This window comes from Neodiprion virginianus, chromosome 2 (assembly GCF_021901495.1).
Source record: "Neodiprion virginianus isolate iyNeoVirg1 chromosome 2, iyNeoVirg1.1, whole genome shotgun sequence".
Taxonomy (NCBI): Eukaryota; Metazoa; Arthropoda; class Insecta; order Hymenoptera; family Diprionidae; genus Neodiprion; species Neodiprion virginianus.
In genome coordinates, this window is record NC_060878.1 from 41,734,288 (window position 1) to 41,758,459 (window position 24,172).

At 40.2% G+C, this 24,172-nt stretch overlaps 4 protein-coding genes and 1 long non-coding RNA gene across 7 annotated transcripts; 2 read left to right on the forward strand and 3 right to left on the reverse strand.

Annotated features, from left to right (window-relative positions):
* The first annotated feature begins 894 nt into the window (after positions 1-894).
* Positions 895-2,849, forward strand: LOC124298602 (uncharacterized). The gene is made up of 4 exons (XM_046750801.1): positions 895-1,045; positions 1,153-1,295; positions 2,360-2,485; positions 2,555-2,849. Exons 1-4 carry the CDS (start codon positions 988-990, stop codon positions 2,672-2,674), a joined length of 447 nt encoding a protein of 148 aa, XP_046606757.1. The 5' UTR covers positions 895-987; the 3' UTR covers positions 2,675-2,849.
* Positions 2,850-2,898: 49 nt separating this feature from the next.
* On the reverse strand, positions 2,899-9,132 carry LOC124297837 (N-acetylmuramoyl-L-alanine amidase-like). The gene is made up of 5 exons (XM_046749158.1): positions 8,934-9,132; positions 6,763-7,107; positions 6,342-6,677; positions 3,519-3,708; positions 2,899-3,183 (listed from the first exon to the last, which is right to left on the reverse strand). Exons 1-5 carry the CDS (start codon positions 9,049-9,051, stop codon positions 2,964-2,966), a joined length of 1,209 nt encoding a protein of 402 aa, XP_046605114.1. The 5' UTR covers positions 9,052-9,132; the 3' UTR covers positions 2,899-2,963.
* An 837-nt stretch (positions 9,133-9,969) lies between these two features.
* Positions 9,970-13,859, forward strand: LOC124298595 (transcription initiation factor TFIID subunit 5). The gene is made up of 10 exons (XM_046750794.1): positions 9,970-10,393; positions 10,483-10,668; positions 10,742-10,944; positions 11,030-11,226; positions 11,315-11,519; positions 11,598-11,717; positions 11,787-11,932; positions 12,029-12,166; positions 12,317-12,510; positions 12,578-13,859. Exons 1-10 carry the CDS (start codon positions 10,331-10,333, stop codon positions 13,082-13,084), a joined length of 1,959 nt encoding a protein of 652 aa, XP_046606750.1. The 5' UTR covers positions 9,970-10,330; the 3' UTR covers positions 13,085-13,859.
* Positions 13,359-16,786, reverse strand: LOC124298597 (enolase). Of its 2 annotated transcripts, XM_046750796.1 has the most exons (8): positions 16,629-16,746; positions 16,395-16,467; positions 15,849-15,945; positions 15,590-15,763; positions 15,123-15,280; positions 14,724-15,024; positions 14,332-14,618; positions 13,359-14,211 (listed from the first exon to the last, which is right to left on the reverse strand). In XM_046750796.1, the coding sequence occupies exons 2-8, from the start codon at positions 16,457-16,459 to the stop codon at positions 13,890-13,892; spliced, it is 1,404 nt and encodes a 467-aa protein (XP_046606752.1). In that variant the 5' UTR covers positions 16,460-16,467; positions 16,629-16,746; the 3' UTR covers positions 13,359-13,889. The 2 variants fall into 2 exon arrangements, with proteins under 2 accessions (XP_046606752.1, XP_046606753.1); XM_046750797.1 differs by lacking the exon at positions 16,395-16,467 and having other exon boundaries at positions 16,629-16,786.
* A 5,351-nt stretch (positions 16,787-22,137) lies between these two features.
* On the reverse strand, positions 22,138-23,408 carry LOC124297206 (uncharacterized). Of its 2 annotated transcripts, none has more exons than XR_006906551.1 (3): positions 23,349-23,408; positions 22,829-22,965; positions 22,138-22,564 (listed from the first exon to the last, which is right to left on the reverse strand). It is a non-coding gene; the product is annotated as an uncharacterized LOC124297206 (long non-coding RNA). The 2 variants fall into 2 exon arrangements; XR_006906550.1 differs by lacking the exon at positions 23,349-23,408 and adding an exon at positions 23,187-23,214.
* Between the last annotated feature and the right edge of the window lie 764 nt (positions 23,409-24,172).

Here is a 24,172-nt window from a genome sequence, read left to right on the forward strand (position 1 = left end):
AAGGCCCGACAAATTTCGTCGGCTGATTTATACTAAGCTTTCGTGCTTTCGGAATTTTTCACTTATGAATAAGGTTCTCTCTCTGCCATTTTGTTCCTAATGAAATAACGGATCTTGATAACTATCAACCGCCGGAAATGACGGCACAACCAGTATGGAACTGCAGGCGTGTAAGCTCGACGAAGCCACGCTGCTGATTTTTCGCCTCGCGAATATGTTGCTGAAATCGAAAGCATCCGGCCAGACACATCACCTGTCGGCGATTTCCGTCACGTATGAATTTTCGACTGCTTTGCTGGCGAAGTTCTACCTGAATTATGGAGAATGATACAGGCGGTAATTTGGCTGATAATGAGAGGTCGGAACAACATGGTACAACATAACTGTATAACAGATCAATAATAATTGTGCGTGATAATTTTATTAGTACGGGCCAGGTGAATTGCGTATATTATTCACCCTATTTCTTTACCTCACTCAGGCGGAGTAATAGTTGAAAATTTTTATTAGAATATTGTAGTTTGTTGTTAGCAACCGGAGTTCTAGACGCTTCGCGAGTAATGTGGTAGGACTCACGGATCGAAGGTGAGGGAAAGCAACACGTGGCACAGACAAGCTTCGCGGCTTGCAAGCCTTTTGGAATTACGTCGATTAAACCCAGTCGCAGCCATCTTTTAATCAAGGCTCGAATAATTCGCCGCGATGATTTTTATGCGAGAATTTACGAATTCCCAAAATCGTAGGAGACAGTGAAACTAACGTTAAGTTGAAAAAAAATTCATTCGTTAATAATGCCGGCTGTACGATCGGATATTCGATATTCCTGATTGCAGTGTACTTCGGTAACTCTGCACTTACCAGAAATGTGCTTGGTTAGCTAAATTAAAACCGAATCGCACATTCAGCAAAGCCGATTCTCGAGTCTCCGATTCAAAGTAGACCGCAGTTGTATTCGTTCGTTGATCGCGCAGAGGTAAAATTCGCAAAATGTTCGTCGCGAATTATTTCTTCGCTATTTCCGGGTTACTCGGTGTCGTTTGCATCGGTGAGTCCGTTTAAATTCATACTTTACCTGATTATTTTTACATTGCGCATTTTCTTTTCTTCTACTCTTTTCTTTTATTACTGCTTTTGTATCCAATTAATCGACAGCTGGAATTGCTGAATCCGTGACTTCCAAATGCTCCGGTCGACCGCATTACAACGTTTCATTAACCGCCTACTATCCCGACTTCAACAGCGGCTTTGAATCCGATTATCTGGACGCCCGGGGAAAGAAATTGCGACCGTTGCAGGTGAGAACTACGCCAAGAAATTGATTGTTTGAAATCAGCCGCATACTGCGAACGCAGTTGAAATATGAAGTCTGCAATGAAACGTGAAAAATTGATTCCTCACAATTTCGATCGGAGTAAATGTATAGGGAACAAATCGTGCGATGGATTCCGCGATTTGACCGTATAATGTCATAAAAATTTCCCACCTCGTCGCAAGCTTTCGTTAAATTAGTTCAATACTCTTTCTTACGCTTTTGAACAAGACTGTATGTGGGTGAAAAAAATTCGCATCTACTTTTCGTTCTCAATTTTGATTAACGACACGGTGCTAGAGATAACAAAGTATTTTTTCAATCATATAAATCTCTGTAGTTACATCGCTGCTTCTGACCAAGCCGCGCACATTTTGGTATTAAGCAAATCACGTTACAGCACGATTACCTAATTGACAATTTGTTTTCGCCGACGGCGGTCAGCTGCTTTTATAAATGTTACCGAACTCGGGACTTCACCGAGTCGTATCACATCGCATATTCATCCGCAAGCCAGAGTTCTTCAGTGTGATTTACGGTGTGATACGTGTGTGTACCGCGTATACATTTGCAATTTGGTTAAGTTATAAACGTACATGCGAACGTAGACCGCGTATCCCATGAGGGGAGATGACCACTTACGTAAACTGCTGTTTTATATGTATCAGGTTCATTTCCTCGAGCGTTTTATCAAGCCGACCGGATGAGCTCATATCGAACATTTTATATCATGCACCACTGTAGCTTGAAGCAATTTCCGAAAGGTCGAAATATCGCATCGTTACATGGATAATCATAAGTCACGTGTGTTTTCTTTCTTAAATCCAAAGACACCGATTACAAGCATTTTTTTTTGGAATCAAGCTGCTGGATGCATCGGAAAAATATCAGTGAACCCCGTGAAATTGTTTAAAAAAAACCTGTTTTCTCGTACAGCAAAGGAATCGCTCGATCTTGTCGCACCGATGATTTTTCATGGTTAATTTTTCCTCGCGTTCCAGAGTCCACGAGTTTCATTTTCTTTCCTACTTCCTCGATCCTGTGTTGCAGAACTTCCTTGACGGACGATGCGACTACGTCACCGTCGGAATGGACGAGGATCTAAACCTTGCTTACGGATCAAGCATCTGCGTTCCGGAGATGAACGAACACTTCGGAATTAACATACCGTTTCAGGTGAGAATCTCGTATCCAGTATCGCTTCGCCGGGTGAAAAAACGCTTAACTTTTTCAACGTTTTCACAGGTACGAGATTACGGTGCAAATTTAAAAGGCACCGGATTCTCAAGGATGGACATTTGCGTGAGGAGCGAAGAGGACAGCTACGACAAAACCGTGAATGGAATAGTCACCATCTACGTCTAGCTGCGACATTGTTACTTTGAAAATATTCCAGATGATCTGATATACCTGCGTTTGTCCATTCATTTGTAAGATTTATGGAATCGGAGAATATTATATGCGCTATGCTTGTAACGACAGAAACGCTTGATGCGAATTTATATGTGTATTAAAATATTCAGGTATAGACTTTAAGCTCCACCTGGAGTCTCCAACGATCAGTGGCGCACGCGCGTTTCTTTCTTCACAAACGATGCAGGGTGCTTTTTATTCCGCATTATGACATCGGTTACCGATAACATTCAAATTACGGTTAACGTGGAGGATTGGACTGCCATCCTGGCCATTTCTTTATCACGTTGAAGAGCTTGTTGCCTGGACAGGCAGTTTGTGCAACTTGCTTGTGTGCCAGAAGAACGTAAGTCTTGTTTATCTTGCCCGAGTCAACCCCGCATTTGATCAATTTCTTCGCAGCATTCAACGCGGCCTTTTCTGCGATTGTTCCATCCCCGACCCTCGTAGACGTTGCCATCCTCCCCAATTAGGAAGTTGGGCCCTATGTCACTCCACGAATTGTTATTCATGTGTTCGTCCTGTCAGAATATAACAACAGCGTGAAAAACATGAAACATTTCGTCCGAGGAAAGAGTTCTTCCTCTTGTCGATGTGCGCAGTGATATTGTTTCCTCGTTAATAGAACCACCGTTGGTGGAATTTCTCTATTCATAGATGACGGTAGAAAAGTTATCGAAAAAAAACATTTTCCGTATATTGTAACGATCGAACCTAACGATGAGTACACGAAAGAGAGATGCATCTGCAGTTCCAACCGACTCGAACAATCGGACGTACATGGTAAGATTCTGACAGTAATATTCTGTCTACCTGAATCTTTCGGACCTTCGTATGGCACAGGGCTTGCTTGTAACAACTTTCAGTTTTTGCATGATGAATAATCACTAATTGTGCAGACGAGACCTTAAGTTTGCTGGGTTTCTTTTTAGCCTGAAGAGCTCCCCATTCCGATCTTTCTATTATCGCTGGGCAGGCTGAGGGACCTACGGTAAAAAGTTTTTTTTTTCAGATGTGTTCAATTCACAAAACGTCTTAATACAACTCCAGTATTAGTTTTAGAATTCAGTTCCGAAAGTGCGTCGTAAATGAGGGCAATTGGCCAGAGTTTCCAGTGAATAAAACTGGTCTTATCCTGTCAAGAATCATGTGACGTGGGTAATTCGCACATAACGTTACACATGCAATTATAATAATAATAATGTTAGTTTCACAACAACTATTGTTATATATAGTATGTTGAATCGTACGGCACGGCAGCCGTGGCTGCGTAATTATTCGAGAGGCACGTAATGTTTCCTGTACGAGACTAGATTGTGTCGGATAAAATCTAGGATACCCTGGTCAAAACTACACACTAAATTTCGCACTTCTTGCGTAGTTACAACAGCTTTGTTCAGGAACTGTTTGGTGTACGGTTATTATACATATATATGCACGACGGCAAAAGTATTTCCGCCTAATTTGATACCATTCAAAACAAGTCGTGCATTTTTATTTTTACATCAACGTATTCAGCGGAGACTGTGCGTAATAACGCGAAATTATCTACTCCGTTTTTCTATCGTACATATTTTTCATCCTTTTGACTAATTGTAAAAAATTGTGGAAAAATAAATTTCCACATTAATGTACCAAACTCACCAGCGTTTGTGAAATCGCGAGTGCTGTACGATTCATCTTGACGTTTCTCAACCTACCGATGGCTACTGATTGCGGGAGCAACATTTGACGGATGGAAGAACCAGTGAGATTCGACAGTTAAACTTGATAACGACTATGGCTGGTAACACGAGGGAATTACCCTGTACATACATATATTACGTTTATTACGCGGTAGCAAATCAGTGCACAAATCTCTTCGTTTGCTCAATTTTTTCAATTCGGACTTATGCGTACTCTGCATTCGCGCACTATGATAAATAATATGTAAAAAAAAAACATACTCTGCTCACTGCTGATTTTATTCGTGTTTACGAGATTTTTTGTCCGCACAAACATTCCGGTATCGGATCGATGGACTTTTTCATCGTCAGCTGTATTATGTCATTGCGGTATTTCAGACGTCTTTACAAAGAAGTCTTTTTGACAAACTGTTTGGCAAAATTGATAGACGTCTTTTCGGGTTGTAGAGCATTTCTTTAAAAATCTTTTAGACCTCAGGCGCGTTTTCAGGGGTGCGTCATTCGAGTTAGTTACAAGTTATTTTGTCTCTTTAACAAATCTGTTGTCAAGTAATTATACAAAAAAAAAAAAACGGGCCTCACCTGTTACATACAATAACTATCAGAATTTCACAAATTTATTTCAAAGCACATTTTATTTAATTAGCAAAAATCACCAAACAAATTTGTGCATGATTGTAATATACATACATGTGTAATATATTTTACATAAAAATAGAAAATGTATAGAATCTAATACGCGGGTAAAAATATCGCTCTACATTATATTATTTCAACACATTACATGATGTTACCTAATAATTGTTAGTGATTATACAAACTGGCCAATTATATTGTCTGAATCTAATTGTAATAAGCGAAGGCTATCAACGCGTTGAAAAAATCGTTAGAACGATAGTTCAAAGTGTATTCCGAATGTCTAAAAGTGGCGATTATCAATATAGGCGTTTTCAAATCCTTGAAATTTGGCGAAGGGAAAAAATTTTAAGAGCTTAAAACCGGATAAAACGAATCAAAGTACATACAGGCAGATCATATCGGTTCATATGTATTTTCCCGCGCCCATCAATCACGCGTGGAAACAATGAGAAATATCTTTTTCTCCATCGTAATCCGCGACACTAGCTGAATTCGGCCCATGGAAACTAATTGCAAGTGGGAAAGTAATTGCGAGCACCGCAGCAAATCCAGCAAATAAATTTTCGAAATCTATGATTCTGGTTGGAGATGTATATTATAATCTAACCGAGATAAGATGCAACGAACGCGTAATCATCTCGGGGTTTCACCATAATTATTGTAATTATGATTAGCGATATGCTGCATGATATACAATCAACGCAAAGTATAAAATGCAAAGATGGGCAGAGTGCAGCCAAAAAACGGAATAATGTTCGCTTATCTATAACGACTCCCGGTTACTCAACTGACTTAATCGTTTCTAACTTCAAGCATATACACATAATTATTCATTTCTCATTTCTGATTAGGTGTACACATCCTACATCAGTCGCGAGGCTTGCGCGTATACATACATACATAGAAAAGCTGTTTTTTGTTTTGTTCTTTTATCTAAAAGTACAAATAATTTTTACATTTTTGTGTCACAAAACTGTGCTAGTTTATTCATTATTTCGTATATATTTTTCTACCATTTTTAATCTTTGTACTATTTTGCCGAGGCGTTTTGCCCATATACATACATATTGTGCAAAACTCCTCTTATTTGGTATATTTATTGCTAAAAGCAAAGTTTATAACTTGTTATAGGTACTACATCACCATTAAGTTTAAAATGTAAAAAACTGTCCAAACAATCCGTTCCAACAAGCGAGCGGTAGGTAATGAATGAATCAATGAATCGATCGTTCAATCCATCAATCGTTCGATCGATCAATCAGTGGGATTCTTCTCAACGGTCGTGTTTTCCGTACCGACGTCGTTCTCCTCGACTTTCTCCCCCGTGCTTGGCTCGGATTCCTTGTACGGCACTCCCAAGGCAATAAGGCCCGTCCATCTCTGCGTCCCGGTGAGGTTCTTCGTACCGGGCTTGAAGACACCCTTTCCCGAAACGCCCCACAAGGGCACGGGATTCGGCTCCCAGTGCGGCATTGTCTTAATATGAGCGTAAAACGTTTCCCCCGGACACTGAGTGTCCCGGCCCTGCCGGTGCCCGATGAGCTTGTAATCTGGCTTGACCTTCCCCAGGGAAATACCGCAGTCGATGAGCGATTGGAAAGCTTCCAGGGACGCGTTGTTAGGCATGCGTGCTGAAAAAGGGAGGAAAATGCGAGGTCAGAAAATCGATGGGATCGAGTCGAGCGCACGATTTGCCGGAAGTGGATAAACACTCACAGGTATAATCGCCGATTATGCAGATCCCGATTCCTTGACCGTTGTACCCTGGGCAATGGGCGCCAACGTGGTCCCACCCTCTGCCCTCGTAGACGTTTCCATCCCCGCCGATCACGAAGTGGTACCCGATGTCGGCCCATGTGTTTACGTCCATGTGAAGGTCTTGGTAGCTCCGGACGATGTTGGCGCAAGTTGTTTCGTCGTAACAGTAATGGGGTATTCCTCCATGGTGCGCCACTACGTAGGATGAGGGTGATACCACCATTGGCAAGTATTCCTCCGTTGGTGAACGGGCTCGCCATTCGCTGCGGCTCACTATTCTCGGACAGTTAGACATCCCGGCTGCTGCAATTTCATTATACATCCAGTATACGAGGGAATTGTATAATGTAGTTACATACTTATAACGCAGTTGGTTCTACATGGCAATGGGATTAGCGATGACTCGACAAAATTTCAAATACAACCGAGTTACGAATCGAGCATATCGTACATATTTACGTTTACGTGGATCAATCTGGCCTGCAAATGACCACCGAGAAGCGATGATCACGAAAGAGAAGAAAAACAAAATAGAATGGGTAAGTCCAATCACCTCTTACAGTGTACATAACACATCGCATAAGCGAGGATCACGCTAGTTGCGCTATCATATTCTCGATGGTTTGCAGCAATTTAATGTTTTTAACCAACCTCCACGTGGTTCTACGATAATGACATCACTGTCCGTTATTATTATAACTATAGAGCTGCTCTTAGCATTGAATTTTCATTTTTTACATTTCTTGTTCCGTCTCCCGCGTACTGAACTTTGTTTGTGAATATGCAAATATATGCGGTGCACATATGTGAACAAGTTATTAGCGAAAGGTGTTGTGGTGGAGTACTGGTGACCAGGAAATGAGTGGTACTTTTTTATGCTCACTCTAAGGTTACATATTGGGTATATGTATATGAGAGCTGCACCGTGGGAGTTACGAGTTGGATGCGAAAATCTTGCATTGTCAGAATTTCATAAATCTAGTGTACGATAATTACCGCAATTGTTTGTCTTTCGACATTTCGAACCTGATAACCGATACTCAAGTCTTACCACGATAACACGATAACAAATTCAGAGTCTTTCTTTCGTCAGGCTGAATGTAATAATGATGTGGGAATAGGAACGTTGCATTTACACTTCCTTTTGCGGTGCACGTGATTTGATTATCGTGTTGTTTGTGGCATTACGTTGTATCTCGCCTCAATTACGCTGTCCGGGATTTTTACCGGTCAACAATACTCATCGACTCGTTCTAAACTTACACCTGATGCCTGCTAAACGAGTCTGAAACTATTAATCGTGAATTTCATTGACTTGACGCGATTGATTACGATACGAGGAACTTCACAAAATCTCGAAGAAAAACCTCGCACTACAACTTGAAAGTAACACTGTTTACAGTAAACGATCTTCGTACCTGCATCGCGTTAATTACAAAAACTTCTGCTCGATTGTCGAAGATAAAAAAGTCGTGCCAAGGCACTGTTCTTGAAAGATGCCGTGAAGTACGCTACTGATATCAAACCGGAATTTTCAAACATGGATAAGGCCTGATAATCAAAGGATTTTTTTTGTGCGAGTATTAATCCTCTAACGATAACCTTTCGCGTGAATCAGGTGAGATCATAAAAACAACGCGATTCAATCAATTATCCTAAATCTGTTGAAAATTCTTATCAATGGAGTAATCGGAATGAATTACTGATAAAGAGGAACGTTTGAATCAGGTTGTTAAGTGCAGCGGGACTTCGTGCTATACTACGCGATCAATATTTTCGTTTTGCTTTAGAAATATATTTTAATAGCAGTGCATAAAAATAGAATACTGTACCATCCAACTATTGAGACCATGCAGGAACATACTAGAAACTACTGATTGAAATTTTCTGGCATCAGATGACAAGGAAAATAGTTAACGCTGAATAAATTTTCTTCCGTGTACGGCCATGAGATGCGCACGACGAATGCATCTAATTTGCAGGGGAATTCCCAAACGCGTTGAATTTCCTATTTGTGTAACTCTAGCCGGACGAATTGTACCATTATCTATTTCATTTTCCGCGTTCAATATATTTTCGTTCATCGCAAAGATGGATACTAAAAACAAGTCGGAACCAAATAATCTCACCCTTACTTGGTGTGGTGGAAATTGCTTCTTCGGAAAGTTTGATGGGAGTTCCAATCGCCAGAGAGCCGATTGTACTCAAGACCACAATGATCGATTTGTAATTGGCAAACCGACTCATGGCGAGGGAAAACTGAGAGAGAAGAGCGCGGACCGAATTATAGATAAAACTGGTGGTCAATGCGCTCACGCAGCCGCTTTTAAACTAAAAACTAAAGGACGCCGGGTATTCCCTCCCAATCTGATCGTAGGTTCTTTCAGATCTTTCCCCCTCCTCCCTCCCCTCCGCCCCACCCCACCTCCGCTTAGTTCGAGTGCTTCTACCATAAGCGATTAATCTCAATTACGGTATAAGGATGGCTTGCGATCAAAATCGATGTTCTTTGTGCAGTTTAATATTCTTGTACCTAGGAAACTATTCGTAGGGAATGATCCGAGGATTTCGAGCATTGAGTTGTGTATCATTTTCATCTGATGAGATGTGCCTCTGACATACTTTCCGAAGTTCAGAAATAATATACATACTATGTTTTCATCGCTTTATCTAGAAGTTTTATTTTCATTCTCGCTGTGTATAAAGAACTCCATGATAACTGCTTCGCGTCTTGATAAATTGAAAATTTTTCTATAATACAAGTTTCGGAATATAAATGCTCCAGCATGGCTCGATATCGAAAAATTAATAGAAAGATGGACAGATGACTTCTGTAGATCATTACGTGGATTAATTGTTTCTCAAATATGTGTTAGGCATAAGGATTTCAATACATCATTTGTTATGTGAATTCAGAAATTTGTACAACATATGTACAAAATATGTTAGAACGTGACATTCTCATCAGCTGTAAAAAAGTCTAAGGCAGAATAATTTTGCTGAGCTTTCTTGTACAGGTAATTCTAAGTTGTAATTCGTGTAAGACTTGTGCATTTATAAATTCTGATCATTTACTTATAATTGTTCCCGTTTGATTGTAATTTTATTGGATTTATTTCTATTCTCTATGAAAAATTGTTAATGGTATGTTGCTATCTCTGGCAGACGATGACCTACTACTACCACTCCATACATTCAAAATCTAGATACTGTATGTCGGACTGGCGTGGAAACGTCCTTTTACAGGTCGGACACTTTGCTACGCCTGCTTATGATGGAAGCGGCAACCAGACACGCAGTTAAGTTGAGGGTGTATTTTATTCAAGGGGCGTGTTTCGGAGTCACCATATATCTGACTGATCAGCATCGTCAGCATGTTGCGTGTACATGCGCTAGACAAATGGGGCGGCGAAATTGATCGTGTCTCCGGATAGCTAGCATCCTCGTTCGCGTCTGACGATTTCGATTCCTCGGATCAAAATTGAAATCACAGACGCGGTGCAGACGGGAAAAAAGACCTGCAACCATGGACAACGAGAAAAGCACAATGCTTGCAGTACTGCAGCTGTTACGGAAATACAATTTAAAGGTAAGCGTTGACTTAACCTCAAATTACATATATGACATGTAAACAAAACTGTACCGTCAGATTAAAATACGCTTCGGCTTTCTCCCCAGGGTACCGAGGAGTTATTTAGAAAGGAAGCAAACTTGACGGATGTTTCAGCTGAGGATAGTCAGCAAACTGATTCTGAAGTTAGCAGCGTACTATCAGCTTACAAAAGCGAGGGTGATCCAGCGCTGTACGAGAAAGCCTATACCGAACTTAAGAAATTCGTCGAAGGAGCTCTGGATATTTACAAGGTTTGCGATAAGCGATCAATTCTTTGTGCATTTTTGTCCGACCTTATCTTACATTTACTTTCGCTTTCTGTAGCATGAACTTGGCACAATATTGTATCCGGTATTGGTTCACATGTACCTGGAACTTGTTTACAACAACCATTCAGGAGAAGCAAAACAGCTGCTGGAGAAGTTCAGTGGTAATTTGGAGGAATATTACCAGGAGGATCTGAAGCGATTGTCAAATGTCACAAAACGGGAACAGATTGCTGGTAATGAGCTGACGGATACTTTCAAGTGAGGATCAGAGCTATGGGATTGATAAAAAAAGAAAGCTGTACAGGTAAATTTGTGACAGAAAATGACGATTCCTTCCTTACAGGTCTAACCAGTTTATAATAAGGATGTCCCGAGACACGCTTTCCATACTCAAGCGGCATCTTCAAGAGAAAAAACATAGCATTTTGCTCAATATTATTCAAGAGCATCTTTACTTTGATATGTACGAAGGTGTCGCTCGGAACAAGCAACAGATTGAAGCAACGTCAGGCGCTGTTGTGGGGGAAGCTACGCGGCAAGGTATAACTTGAAAGCAATCAATGGTCTGTGTCTTAAATTTGTTCAAATATCTGATCTTCAACTTCAAGGATTCCTTTCAACTCCATAGATAACAAGGCTAAAGTCTATTATGGGCTTTTAAAGGAACCAGATATTCAGTGCGTCCCGCCGGCTGAGGAAGAAGAAGACGATGGCGGTGGGGAGGGAGGAGATAAACCAAAGAAAAAGAAAGCAAAAAAAGATCCACTCTTCTCGAAGAAAACTAAATCAGACCCTAATGCACCTCCGGTCGGAAGAATGCCCCTACCAAATTTGTTAGTTTATTTTTGCACTTTGTTGATTCTAATCAAGTTGACTTTGTATCGCTGCTTAAAAAGATTGATCGTATTTAGGAAAGATGCTGATAAACTGGAGAAGGTTAAAGCATTGAGAGAGGCTTCAAAGAGAGTGGTATTGGGGCCAGACAGTCTTCCGTCAATATGCTTCTATACTTTATTGAATTCAGTACACAGGTACGACTTATATTAAATATTTTAAATCATATCGATGATTCAATGACATTTTCGCTCATATAATTGCAGCGTTACTGCTGCAGAAGTCGCAGAAGATTCCAGTTTGCTTGCCATTGGCTTCAGTGATTCCGCAGTAAAAGTATGGAGCCTGGTTCCACAAAAATTAAGACTGATGAAAAGTGGGGATCAATTACAAGACATCGACCGCGAAGCTGGTACTCGCGACTCTTTCTCCTTTCAAAAAAATCTGCCTCTGGCTTTTCTAAGTTAATGTTTCTGCTGTTATCTTTAATCTGAATAATTCTCTTAAGACGATGTACTTGTGAGAATGATGGACGACAGGACAGCTGAATCGTCGAGAACCCTATACGGACACAGCGGACCTATTTATAGTTTGTCGTTTAGCCCAGACAGAAATTTACTACTATCTTCATCAGAGGACACCACAGGTGAGCATGACACAGTGAACATCAAGGTTCAGTTTTTATCAATGTATAAATATTGGTGATATTTGTCTTAAATATTCTACGAAAAAGTATCATCTTTTCTTAGTTTGCTCAACAATTTGCTCAACCTGACATTTCTCTTCTCGGTTCCAGTAAGGCTATGGTCTCTTCATACGTGGACCTGTGTTGTTTGCTACAAGGGTCACCTGTTCCCTGTTTGGTCAGTGAGATTCTCACCACATGGTTACTATTTCGCGACAGGTTCCCACGACAAGACTGCAAGACTCTGGGCAACTGACGCTCATCAGCCTCTCCGAATTTTTTCCGGGCATTACTCAGATGTCGATGTAAGTTGCATTTAATTAATTTTTGTACAATGCGAATTTAACTCCTTGTTGTCCTTTCCATCCTTAGGTCGTACAATTCCATCCAAATTCAAATTACGTTGCTACGGGATCCAGCGACCGGACAGTCAGACTGTGGGACTGTGTTACTGGAGGTCAGGTCCGGTTAATGACCGGCCACAAAGGTCCGATATATTCCCTGGCATTTTCCGCGGAAGGTCGCTTCCTGGCGACTGCGGGTGCCGATAACAGAGTCCTGATTTGGGATTTAGCGCACGGACATTTGGTCGCAGCCTTATCCAGCCATACAGCCACAGTACATTGCTTGTTCTTCAGTAGAGACGGTAATATCTTAGTGTCAGGATCCCTCGATTCGACACTGAAGCTTTGGGACTTTACCAAACTTGCTGAAGAAATGAGCTTGGAGGACGTTAATGTCTCGCATAATCCTGACGTCAAAACATGCGTCGAGACCTACCTCCTACGAACTTTTCCGACAAAAAATTCACCCGTTCTCACCCTCCACTTTTCGCGAAGAAATCTTCTACTAGCAGTCGGTATGTTCGAAGTATCTTAGACCAGTCCGGTTCTTCCAGTGCTCGCGATTGTCAGTGTGAATTTCAGAATGAGTAAGAGTTCATTGAACCTAAGTGTGAGGTTTAAAATTGTTTCATACTAAATGAACAATCCAGATCGAGCTTAATATTCATTTTTTAAGCTGTAACCTCTTACAATTCTATAAAATAGCAATATTTTGATAATTTTGTTAGATGTGTTATACTTCACAAAACTGTTGTATAAAATTTGGATCAGAGGTGTAAAGGATGCGAGAAAGAAGACAATACAACAAATTTAAATGATTAACGTTATTTACTCGTTAATTGCGAAAATGTATAGTATCACTTTACATTACAGTTTCACGAAATAATTACTCACGTAAATTCACAACGATTATTGTTAAATCAGCTTCATCGACCAATCATCTTCTAGCCCCTAAATACTTTAGCTCACTGAATAACACGGTATTATATTTTGTAATACATTTACATTAATATATTTATTAAATAAGAATCTACAGTAATGGGATGGATAAAATGAGAATTTTGTTAAAACTGAGTAATGAGCATATGCTGATCCATGGAAAACGAAAATTTTTCGCCGATAATACACAGCAGACTAGTACATTAAGAGCAGGAATATAATTTTTCATCGAATCTAACATTACAGGGGAATGCTTGCCTTGCGAGATTAGGTAACTGATTTCAAATTATAACCACGCATTATCGTTCTGTTCATATTTCCACATGAAAAGGCAGACCATTCTCAATAACGGTACGATAAAATTGTGATAGTACTTCTTTCAAAAATTTAGCGAGCTAAATTTAGGCGGTGGGGTTGCGGAATTTCTCGCCAGCATATTTCGCAGCAGCTCCAAGCTCCTCTTCAATACGAAGAATCTGGTTGTATTTTGCAAGACGCTCCGAGCGGCATGGGGCTCCGGTTTTAATCTGGCCGGTAGAAAGACCAACTACTAGATCAGCAATGAAGGTGTCCTCAGTTTCTCCTGATCGATGAGACACCATGGTTCCCCATCCGTTGCTCTTCGCTAGCTTGTGAGCATTGATAGATTCGGTAACACTACCAATTTGGTTGACCTTCAGCAGCAAACAGTTGCAGGCTTTGGAGTCGACAGCCTTCTGGATGCTAAGGAAAAGAATTTGATTAGTGAATAAGCAAAAAAAAAAAAACTCATCGTCACGAATTTTATTGAAATAAACACAAAGTTTATGTTGAGAAGCCGAAGATATATTTGAGATAACTCACCGGATGGGATTAGTCACTGTGAGATCGTCTCCAACGATCTGAATAGGTGTTGCAGCAGTGATAGAGGTCCAAGATGCCCAATCATCTTGGTCAAACGGATCCTCAATTGAGACAATTGGGAACTCCTTAACGAAGTCAAGGTACAGATTTTGCAGAGCCTGTGGCTCTAGGAATTTGCTAGGATCTGAGGCTGGGTTCTTGAAGTCCAAATCATACTTTCCATCTTTGAAGAATTCAGATGCGGCAACATCCATGCCAATCTTGATCTTGCCTTCGTATCCGGCAGTCTGAAGGAATTCACAGCGTTTGATTTCAGGTGAGATGAAATTGGACTTGCATTATTTAATAATTGCAACTTACACTCGTGTAATATTAAGTAATACTCTTATTACCTTGATAGCATCGATGATAAGATTTAGAGCTTCCTTGTTGTCCAGAATGTTGGGTGCAAATCCACCCTCATCACCAACGGCGGTAGCATCAAGTCCAAACTTCTTCTTGATGCCTGCCTTGAGGTAATGATAAACTTCACTGCCCATTTTCATCGCCTCAGTGAAGTTTGCCGCACCTACGGGCAGAATCATGAACTCTTGCATAGCGAGTTTGTTGCCAGCATGAGACCCTCCGTTGATAACATTGAAGGCAGGTACTGGAAGAATAATCTCAGGATTTCCTGCCAACTCTGCGATATACCTGTTAAAACAAGGATCAATGATAAAAAGTGTTATGGTTCCACAGAGACCACTTACAATTAGATTGAATGATGTGCTGGAAATATCTTCCCATCTTACTTGTAAAGGGGAATTCCTTTCTTAACAGCGCCAGCCTTGCAAACAGCAAGGGAAACACCAAGGATTGCGTTAGCTCCGAGTGTTGATTTATTTGGGGTTCCGTCAATCTTGAGTAGTAGGTTGTCAATATCCACTTGCTGAGTGACTTCTAGGTTAGCCTTAGGATAGAGAAATGTTTGAGGTAAGAAAATGATTTCTTCGTTTCTTATCATCACGCCTATAAAGTTACGATGAGCAATGTATGCAACAGAAATAATAAAATTGAAAAGTTTTTATTCATTGCTGAGATTACTCAAATCTTTGTGTAATACCTCATAGAATGACATTGATCATTCAGGATAAGCAACGCCATTTATTTAATTTAACTGGAATAGTGAAATGTATATTACAGAGTACTACATTTGGATGAAGCATCATAAGCATTGAGAAAGGTGATTTGTTACATCAATTTTGCAACTATTATCTACCTTGATAAGTTGAGGAGCGATAATCTTGTTAATGTTGTCGACAGCCTTAAAGACAGATTTTCCATGGTACTTGGACTTGTCGTTGTCACGAAGTTCTAAAGCTTCATGAACTCCGGTCGAGGCACCAGACGGCACTGCAGCGCGAAACAATCCATTTTCAGTAACCAAATCAACCTGTGGAAAGAACAAGAGTTTATTATTTCACGACTCCCTGGTCCACAGTTATAAAAATAATGATAAATAATAGCGCATTTCATACCTCAACAGTTGGGTTTCCACGTGAGTCGTAGATCTGACGGGCCTTGATGCTTTGGATAGGCATATTGTTTGCCTTGGAGCAGGAGCTGTATTTGGAACTGATAAAGCGGGAAAATTGATTATTAAATGGTTAGCGGATTTTGACTGAGAAACAGTTCAGTTTGATATTGAGTTTTTAATTCGCTTGAGACAAGTTACATCACAACAGAATATGGCAATAATTAATCACGGCCGTTCTAAATTGTGTTACACCATACTTAATTAGTTCCGTTTAATGACCTACAATTCTTAAATTTATTAGACTAGATTCATCGAACTTCAAGCTCTGCACTGGTAAACGCCCAGAATAACTACTGCTTGACATTTAATAGTGTCAATTAATTTGACCTTAGCAAGGTCGCACAGCGACATTGAATTGCAAGGTGCACCCGGAAGTGAAAAAATGATACTAACACGAAATAGAACGAAAAAAGAAGAAAAGCTGATCAAGTTGACACTAAAGTCGTAAGTGATTTGAAAAGGAGTGAAAATTGAAAACTGCGATGACCTCCGGCTGACGGTGAAATTTCGGCTGATCGAGGAGGCGCGGAGTCCGGCTTGCACGAACCACATTCGTGTAACTTAAAAGGAGAGTAGAACGTGATATTACATAAAATCTACCGGCAGTAGACCCGATTTATAGCATCGCAGTATATTTTCGATTAGGTAAAAGAAATGAAAAGGCACCTTGGTTGAGAATAATCACATAACTAGGGTCTTTCTCGAAAAAATTTCAACTCACCTGAGAACGGAATGGAGCGGAAGGCACGGCTAACTAGCTGTGCTTGAATCAGACTGATCCGTGATCGAGCTACCAGTGTGACCTACCCGTGACCTCTATTCTTACGCCGTGGTTTCAGACACCGTGGAGAACGAGTCTAGGTATCATACTTATCGATTGCGAGTTTGCTAACTTAGGCTCGATTTTCACGGGCGTCAAACTGAACCGACGGACGCTCATGAAAATGGGTACCAACGCAACGGCAACATGCCGCGAGTTAGAACTACGTCGTTGAGTCAGTGGTTCTCAGTTGCGTTTTGATCCTAAGAATTGATAAATATAATCGTTAAGTGGAAGTATGAACAAACGGAGAAAATGGAGAAGCCAAAAGAAAATCGAATAAAACGTTAGCATTTTTTTCAGGGAAGAAAACAATTTAATTTAATCGCATTATTTCCCAATCATGCAGTCGTGCGTGATTAAGATGCCTTTTCATATATATGTTTATGACCGCACACTCCATACCGAAAATATTGTGGTGTGTCAAGTGCCGGTCTTCTGAACAGTAAACGATGATCAAAAATTTATCAATACCTGATTCATTTGAATGCATTCTATTGCATTGACATTCTTGAATAACGAGAATAAATTAGATTGTTTTCTTATATCTTAGGTTCTCAAACATCTACTCATAGAGTTTATCGACGAGCTCTATGGAATATGCTGCGAACATCGTATGAAGAGTTACGACCGCAAAACGTAAAATTTCGTTCGTAATTTCTATGCTGTTGGTCCTACGTTATTTTTGATGCATTTTTGCATTCCTACGGTTCCGATTAGTAAAAATAGAGCCCTAAAAAAAGATTCCTAGACGAAAAAGATCCGAATTCTGAAAACCGCGAACAAGTAAGACTAACCCCTTTGGATTTTTTCAGTCGAGATATGGCTGGTTTTAGAAAGTAGTTGAATTTATTCTTCAATGCACTATATCGTCCTGAATTTGGAAGAGGAATCGATTGCACGTAGTCCAAGTAAGCTGCGAGAAACGGATGATGAGTGACAACAGAAAAATGAGGACATTTCTGAGTGTTTTTATTCTGTTGGTCCAACGCTATTCTGGCTGTCTTCTTTCCGTATCTAAGGGTCTAATTAGTCTAAACAGAGTCGTAAAAATTGTTCCGGACAAGAAGAATTTCTGGGTTACACAGTCGCAAAGTAACGTGAAGCCGACTTTTTTCAACATCAGATGAAGGATTACGACCAAAAAAATGAAATTTGCACAGAATTTTTGAAGGGTGGAGCAGAAAAATCACAAAATTAAAGCTACCAAGTTTCAGCTATGTATTCAATATGCTTCAAGTCTACTACAAGTGTTTCAGCGTCAGTGTGTAGTAATTTAATAAGTTACCAAATAGTATAAAAGTGACGGATCAGAAGTAATGCAAAAGTACGTTTAAACATTACGTAAGGAATATAAATATTGTGTGTGGAAATTGATGTGCAGTATACATTGACTAAAGCAGAGTACAAAACATACTATGTCGAATAGTTATTATCATAATTTTAACAGATAGTTTGAGATTCGGCCTGCGTACAGGTGCGAAACGCCTCTGCAGAACACGATATATGATGTACGATATCGTACAGTCTATTTTATACGACCTGTATTGAAGTAAATAAAAAACCAATTTTCCTCGTTTCTTTTTTTCGTATTTTTAACATTTGTTGCCTAAAAAAAAAATAAGCCCTTTGGATTTTTGGTGGAAATTTCGACCACTTTGAGAAATGCTGGAAACAGTTCTTCAATGCTTTCCGACGTGATTTTGCGAGAGGAATCGATTGGCCGCAGTCCCAATACGCTACAAGCAAGAATTATTTATTTCGAAATGGGATTCTATTCGACACGCGCTCGATGTATTCCATAACATTGATATTCATAATTATTCCAACAACTTTTCATTTGCTCTCTCGATCTTCGGTTTTCGTAGGCATAGAATCAAAACGCTGTTTTAGCTAGTCACGAGTAAAGTATCTACGTTGGGTGAAGAAGCAGAATTGTTTTTCGGAAATTGTTCGTATGGAAACAAATTCAGAGTAACTGTGATACATTACGTATGCGCTACTTTTGATCGCGATAAAATGGATGCTCCGTATATAAGACATTATTTAGGGCAGTGTCCTGATTTCTCTCGCAAAGTTACGTCGGAATAGTGCATGAAAGAATATATTCCGGCACTTTTCAAAATCGCGATAATTTTCGTCAAAAATACAAAGGGCCTTTCTTTTTCTTTATTTTTGGAGCCGAAAATTTTTGGTCTTAGATTCGATTCAAATGACCCTTACCTGACTAATTGGACCCTGAGTAACTCAGAAAACGCAGCGAAAAGAGCGTAGGACCAACAGGAGAGAACTGGCAAGCGAAAAAGCGCCTGCTGCAAAATGTGGAAAACTCAGCTTCTCGTTTTTTCGCTCTAACTTTTGATGCGTTGATCGCAGCGTACTGGGACTACGCCCAATCGGTTTCTCTCGCAAAATTACGTCAAAATAGTGCATGAAAGAATTTATTCCAGCACTTTTCAAAATCGCGAAAATTTTTGCCAAAAATGCAGAGGGGTTAACCTTACTTTTTCTTCATTGTTGGAGCCGAAAATTTTTGGTCTTAGATTCGATTCAAATGACCCTTACCTGACCAATTGGACCCTGAGGAACTCAGAAAACGCAGCGGAAAGAGCGTAGGTCCAACAGGAGAGAAATGGCGAGCGAAAAAGCACCTGCTGGAAAATGTGGAAAACTCGGCTTCTCGTTTTTTGGCTCTAACTTTTGATGCGTTGATCGCAGCGTATTGAGACTGCGTCCAATCAATTTTTCTTGCAAAATTACGTCAGAATAGTGCATGAAAGAATTTATTCCAACACTTTTCAAAATTGCGAAAATTTTTGCCAAAAACGCAAAGGGGTTAGCCTTACTTTTTCTTCATTTTTGGAGCCGAAAATTTTTGGTCTTAGATTCGATTCAAATGACCTTTATCTAACTAATTGGACCCTGAGGAACTCAGAAAACGCAGCGAAAAGAGCGTAGGACCAACAGGAGAGAAATGGCGAGCGAAAAAGCACCTGCTGAAAAATGTGGACAACTCAGCTTCTCGTTTTTTCGCTGTAACTTTTGATGCGTTGATCGCAGCGTATTGGGACTGCGCCCAATCGGTTTCTCTCGCAAAATTACGTCAAAATAGTGCATGAAAGAATTTATTCCAGCACTTTTCAAAATCGCGAAAATTTTCGCCAAAAATGCGAAGGGCGAACCTTACTTTTTCTTCATTTTTGGAGCCGAAAATTTTTGGTCTCGGATTCGATTCAAATGACCCTTACCTGACTGATTGGACCCTCAGGAACTCAAAAAACGCAGCGAAAAGAGGGTGAGATCAACAGGAGAGAAATGGCGAGCGAAAAAGCACCTGTTGAAAAATGTGGAAAACTCAGCTTCTCGTTTTGTCGCTGTAACTTTTGATGCGTTGATCGCAGCGTATTGGGACTGCGCACAATCGGTTTCTCTCGAAAAATTACGTCTAAATAGTGCATGAAAGAATTTATTCCAGCACTTTTCAAAATCGCGAAAATTTTCGCCAAAAGGGCAAAGGGGTTAACCTTACTTTTTCTTCATTTTCTGAGGCGAAAATTTTTAGTCTCGGATCCGATTTCAATGACCCTTACCTGACTGATTGAACCCTCAGGAACTCAGAAAACGCAGCGAAAAGAGGGTGAGATCAACAGGAGAGAAATGGCGAGTGAAAAAGCACCTGCTGAAAAATGTGGAAAACTCAGCTTCTCGTTTTTCGGCTCTAACTTTTGATGCGTTGATCGCAGCGTATTGAGACTGCGCCCAATCGGTTTTTCTTGCAAAATTACATCAGAATAGTGCATGAAAGAATTTATTCCAGCACTTTTCAAAATCGCGAAAATTTTTGCCAAAAATGCAAAGGGGTTAACCTTACTTTTTCTTCATTGTTGGAGCCGAAAATTTTTGGTCTTAGATTCGATTCAAATGACCCTTACCTGACCAATTGGACCCTGAGGAACTCAGAAAACGCAGCGGAAAGAGCGTAGGTCCAACAGGAGAGAAATGGCGAGCGAAAAAGCACCTGCTGGAAAATGTGGAAAACTCAGCTTCTCGTTTTTTGGCTCTAACTTTTGATGCGTTGATCGCAGCGTATTGAGACTGCGTCCAATCAATTTTTCTTGCAAAATTACGTCAGAATAGTGCATGAAAGAATTGATTCCAACACTTTTTAAAATTGCGAAAATTTTTGCCAAAAACGCAAAGGGGTTAGCCCTTACTTTTTCTTCATTTTTGGAGCCGAAAATTTTTGGTCTTAGATTCGATTCAAATGACCTTTACCTAACTAATTGGACCCTGAGGAACTCAGAAAACGCAGCGAAAAGAGGGTGAGATCAACAGGAGAGAAATGGCGAGCGAAAAAGCACCTGTTGAAAAATGTGGAAAACTCAGCTTCTCGTTTTTTGGCTCTAACTTTTGATGCGTTGATCGCAGCGTATTGAGACTGCGTCCAATCAATTTTTCTTGCAAAATTACGTCAGAATAGTGCATGAAAGAATTGATTCCAACACTTTTTAAAATTGCGAAAATTTTTGCCAAAAACGCAAAGGGGTTAGCCCTTACTTTTTCTTCATTTTTGGAGCCGAAAATTTTTGGTCTTAGATTCGATTCAAATGACCTTTACCTAACTAATTGGACCCTGAGGAACTCAGAAAACGCAGCGAAAAGAGGGTGAGATCAACAGGAGAGAAATGGCGAGCGAAAAAGCACCTGTTGAAAAATGTGGAAAACTCAGCTTCTCGTTTTTTCGCTGTAACTTTTGATGCGTTGATCGCAGCGTAGTGGGACTGCACTTAATCGATTCCTTTCGCAAAATAACGTCGGAATAGAGCGTGAAAGAATTTATTCCAGCACTTTTCAAAATCGCGAAAATTCCCGCCAAAAATACAGAGGGGTTAGCCTCACCATTGGATGAAGAATATAAAGACAGCTACCCTCATGGGCTTCGATGTGACATCCTGAAATTGCTCAGTGAGATGTTCCAACGGTAGAGTTGAGAACTTATTACAGAACATCAGAGAATTACCGATTCCGACGTGACGCTGGTTGCATTCACCTTCTGAGTAACACAGTGTTAGCAATGGTAAGCCCAAGCCAGTACTTGGCCTGAGTGTACTTACCGACTTGTCGGCTATACAAGAAATTCATAATGAGAATAAATATCTTTCAAATTTCGTAGCAAAACAGTGATTCAATCAAAGTATAGGTACCCGAGAGAAGAATGTATACATAGATTATGATTAAAAATAGATCAGATGTAATAATGATGCAGAGACCAAAAAGTATAAATGTATATGCGGTCCATGTACGACATTGGTATATATGATTTATTTATGATTAATACGTGATGCATACTATAAATTTTATAATTTTCTAGGAAACATCCGAGATTATCAACTAGAATCGGCTATAACATGACAATAAAAGAATTGTTCGTTTCGATATGGGATTCAATTCGACATGCAGTTTATACATTCCATAACATTATTATTCAGAATTAGGAGTAGGAATAGGAGCGGGATCAGGAGTAGGAGTAGGAATAGAAGTAGGATCAGGAGTTGGAGTAAGATCGTAGTAGAAGTAGGAGTAAGATTGAAGTAGAAGTAGGAGTATAGGAGGAGGGTAGGGGCGGGAAGGGTAGGGTGGGGTAGGGTACTCCCACTCCCACTCCCACTTCCACTCTTGATCCTACACCTAGTCCTACTCCTACTCCTGTTCCTACTCCTGATCCTTCTTCTACTTTAATTCTGATCCTCCTCCTTCTCGTCCACCTCTATCGGCCGCAACCACCGCCAACCACCTCCAATGACCACTGCAAACCACCTCGGGTTATACCTCGAATACTAATAAATATTTCAAGTATGAGAACTTATCAAAAATATTGTGTAAGGATCAATATAATTTTTTTATCGTCACATTTTACCGAGAAGTGTATGAGAAAATTATGAAAAATTATTGGAATTTCATTAGCGCATTGATAGTGACTAAATTCGGGCTTGCGCGAAAAATGAATTGAAATAATTCAGTGTAAACATGATAAGTTTGAAAAATTTCAGATGAAATATAATCACAATTGCCATTAAATATTATAAAAATGTTCTACTCACCGTGCACAAATCTTCGTCATCTTTGTCCATCTCGTTCTCCTCGTCTTCCTCGTCGTCCTTCCCCTTGTTCACCTTCGACCCTCTTCAACCACCGCTAACCACCTCCAACGACCACCGCTATCCACCACGGGTTATACCTCAAATATCAATAAATATTTTCAGCATTAGGACGCATCAAAAATATTGTGTAAGGATTGATATAATTTTTTTCTTTACACATTTTATCAAGAAGATTATGAGAAAATCATAAAAAATTATAGAAATTATATTAGCGCATTGATAGCTACCGAATTTGGGCTTGCACGAAAAACGAATCGAAATACTTTATTGTGAACGTGACAAGTTTAACCAGAATTACGGAAATATAGTCCTGAAGGTCAAAAGTCACCAGGTCAAGGACCTGGACAGCCAGAACCACGGAGCGCTTGTCTTGGAAGTCGAGTTTCACCAGGTAGTGGACCTTGAGCGCAGAAACTACTCAGCGCTTGTCCTGAAAGTCGAGTTTCACCAGGTAGTGGACCTGGAGCGCAGGAACCACGGAGCGCTTGTCCTGGAACTCGAGTTGCACCAGCAAGTGGACCCGGAGCGCAGGATCCAGGAGGTGGAGAACCCGGAACTCGAAATCTGCGGAGCGCGATTCTCATACGTCCTCTCTACTGCGCAGTTGTTTCCCGACTGAGGAATTCGACTAGCTGATTTTCGTCTATATAGATCGATGACGTCAAGAGAAAAAAAATTTTGGGTGGCGTCACTTTCTGAACATCCGAACATCCAAACTTTGTTTTTGACCTTTAATACGATGTATGATGTACGATGTGTGATGTATGATGACAGGATATGATGTATAATGATTTTAGTTTGTTACATTTCAGACAAGAAATACGCACGTTATCTTTCCTGCCGATTCCAGACTCGAGCGGCTAGGCCCTTCGATCGTCAGCCGTTGACTAAAGATGTATTCTTCAGTCGACGGGTCAGCTTATAACGCTGCCGTTCTGCGACAGTTGGATGATAAAAATTTTTGCTGGCACCTTTCAAATGTGTGTTAAAATACACTCGAAGTCTTAAGAAGCTTCGTTCTTTCTCTCTCTATCAAAAAAAAAAAAAAATCGCCGACAATCACCTTTTTAGGTCTTTATATCAGGACACTGTGTTAAATACTGTCTCATGCACGGAGCATCCTTTTCATCTGGATCAAAATTTGCGCGTCCGGGATGTATTCCAGTTACTCTGAATTTTTTTTCCATACGAACACTTTTCGCAAAACAATTCTGCTTCTCTACCCAACGTAGATACTTCATTTGCGACGAGCTAAAACAGCGTTTCGATTTTATGCCTACGAAA

Excerpts from the sequence above, each read along its gene's own strand:
- LOC124298602 (XM_046750801.1), top strand. The coding sequence starts at position 988 with ATGTTCGTCGCGAATTATTTCTTCGCTATTTCCGGGTTACTCGGTGTC. Across the intron at positions 1,046-1,152 it reads ACTCGGTGTCGTTTGCATCG|CTGGAATTGCTGAATCCGTG; the intron begins GTGAGTCCGTTT and ends ATTAATCGACAG. Across the intron at positions 1,296-2,359 it reads AGAAATTGCGACCGTTGCAG|AACTTCCTTGACGGACGATG; the intron begins GTGAGAACTACG and ends CCTGTGTTGCAG.
- LOC124298595 (XM_046750794.1), top strand. The coding sequence starts at position 10,331 with ATGGACAACGAGAAAAGCACAATGCTTGCAGTACTGCAGCTGTTACGG. Across the intron at positions 10,669-10,741 it reads GAGCTCTGGATATTTACAAG|CATGAACTTGGCACAATATT; the intron begins GTTTGCGATAAG and ends CGCTTTCTGTAG. Across the intron at positions 12,167-12,316 it reads TTCATCAGAGGACACCACAG|TAAGGCTATGGTCTCTTCAT; the intron begins GTGAGCATGACA and ends TCTCGGTTCCAG.
- LOC124298597 (XM_046750796.1), bottom strand. The coding sequence starts at position 16,459 with ATGTGGTTCGTGCAAGCCGGACTCCGCGCCTCCTCGATCAGCCGAAAT. Across the intron at positions 15,946-16,394 it reads AATTTCACCGTCAGCCGGAG|TTCCAAATACAGCTCCTGCT; the intron begins GTCATCGCAGTT and ends CCGCTTTATCAG. Across the intron at positions 15,281-15,589 it reads TCGCTCCTCAACTTATCAAG|GCTAACCTAGAAGTCACTCA; the intron begins GTAGATAATAGT and ends CTCTATCCTAAG.
- LOC124297837 (XM_046749158.1), bottom strand. The coding sequence starts at position 9,051 with ATGAGTCGGTTTGCCAATTACAAATCGATCATTGTGGTCTTGAGTACA. Across the intron at positions 7,108-8,933 it reads TTCCACCACACCAAGTAAGG|CAGCCGGGATGTCTAACTGT; the intron begins GTGAGATTATTT and ends ATGAAATTGCAG. Across the intron at positions 3,709-6,341 it reads AGTCGAGGAGAACGACGTCG|GTCCCTCAGCCTGCCCAGCG; the intron begins GTACGGAAAACA and ends TTTTTACCGTAG.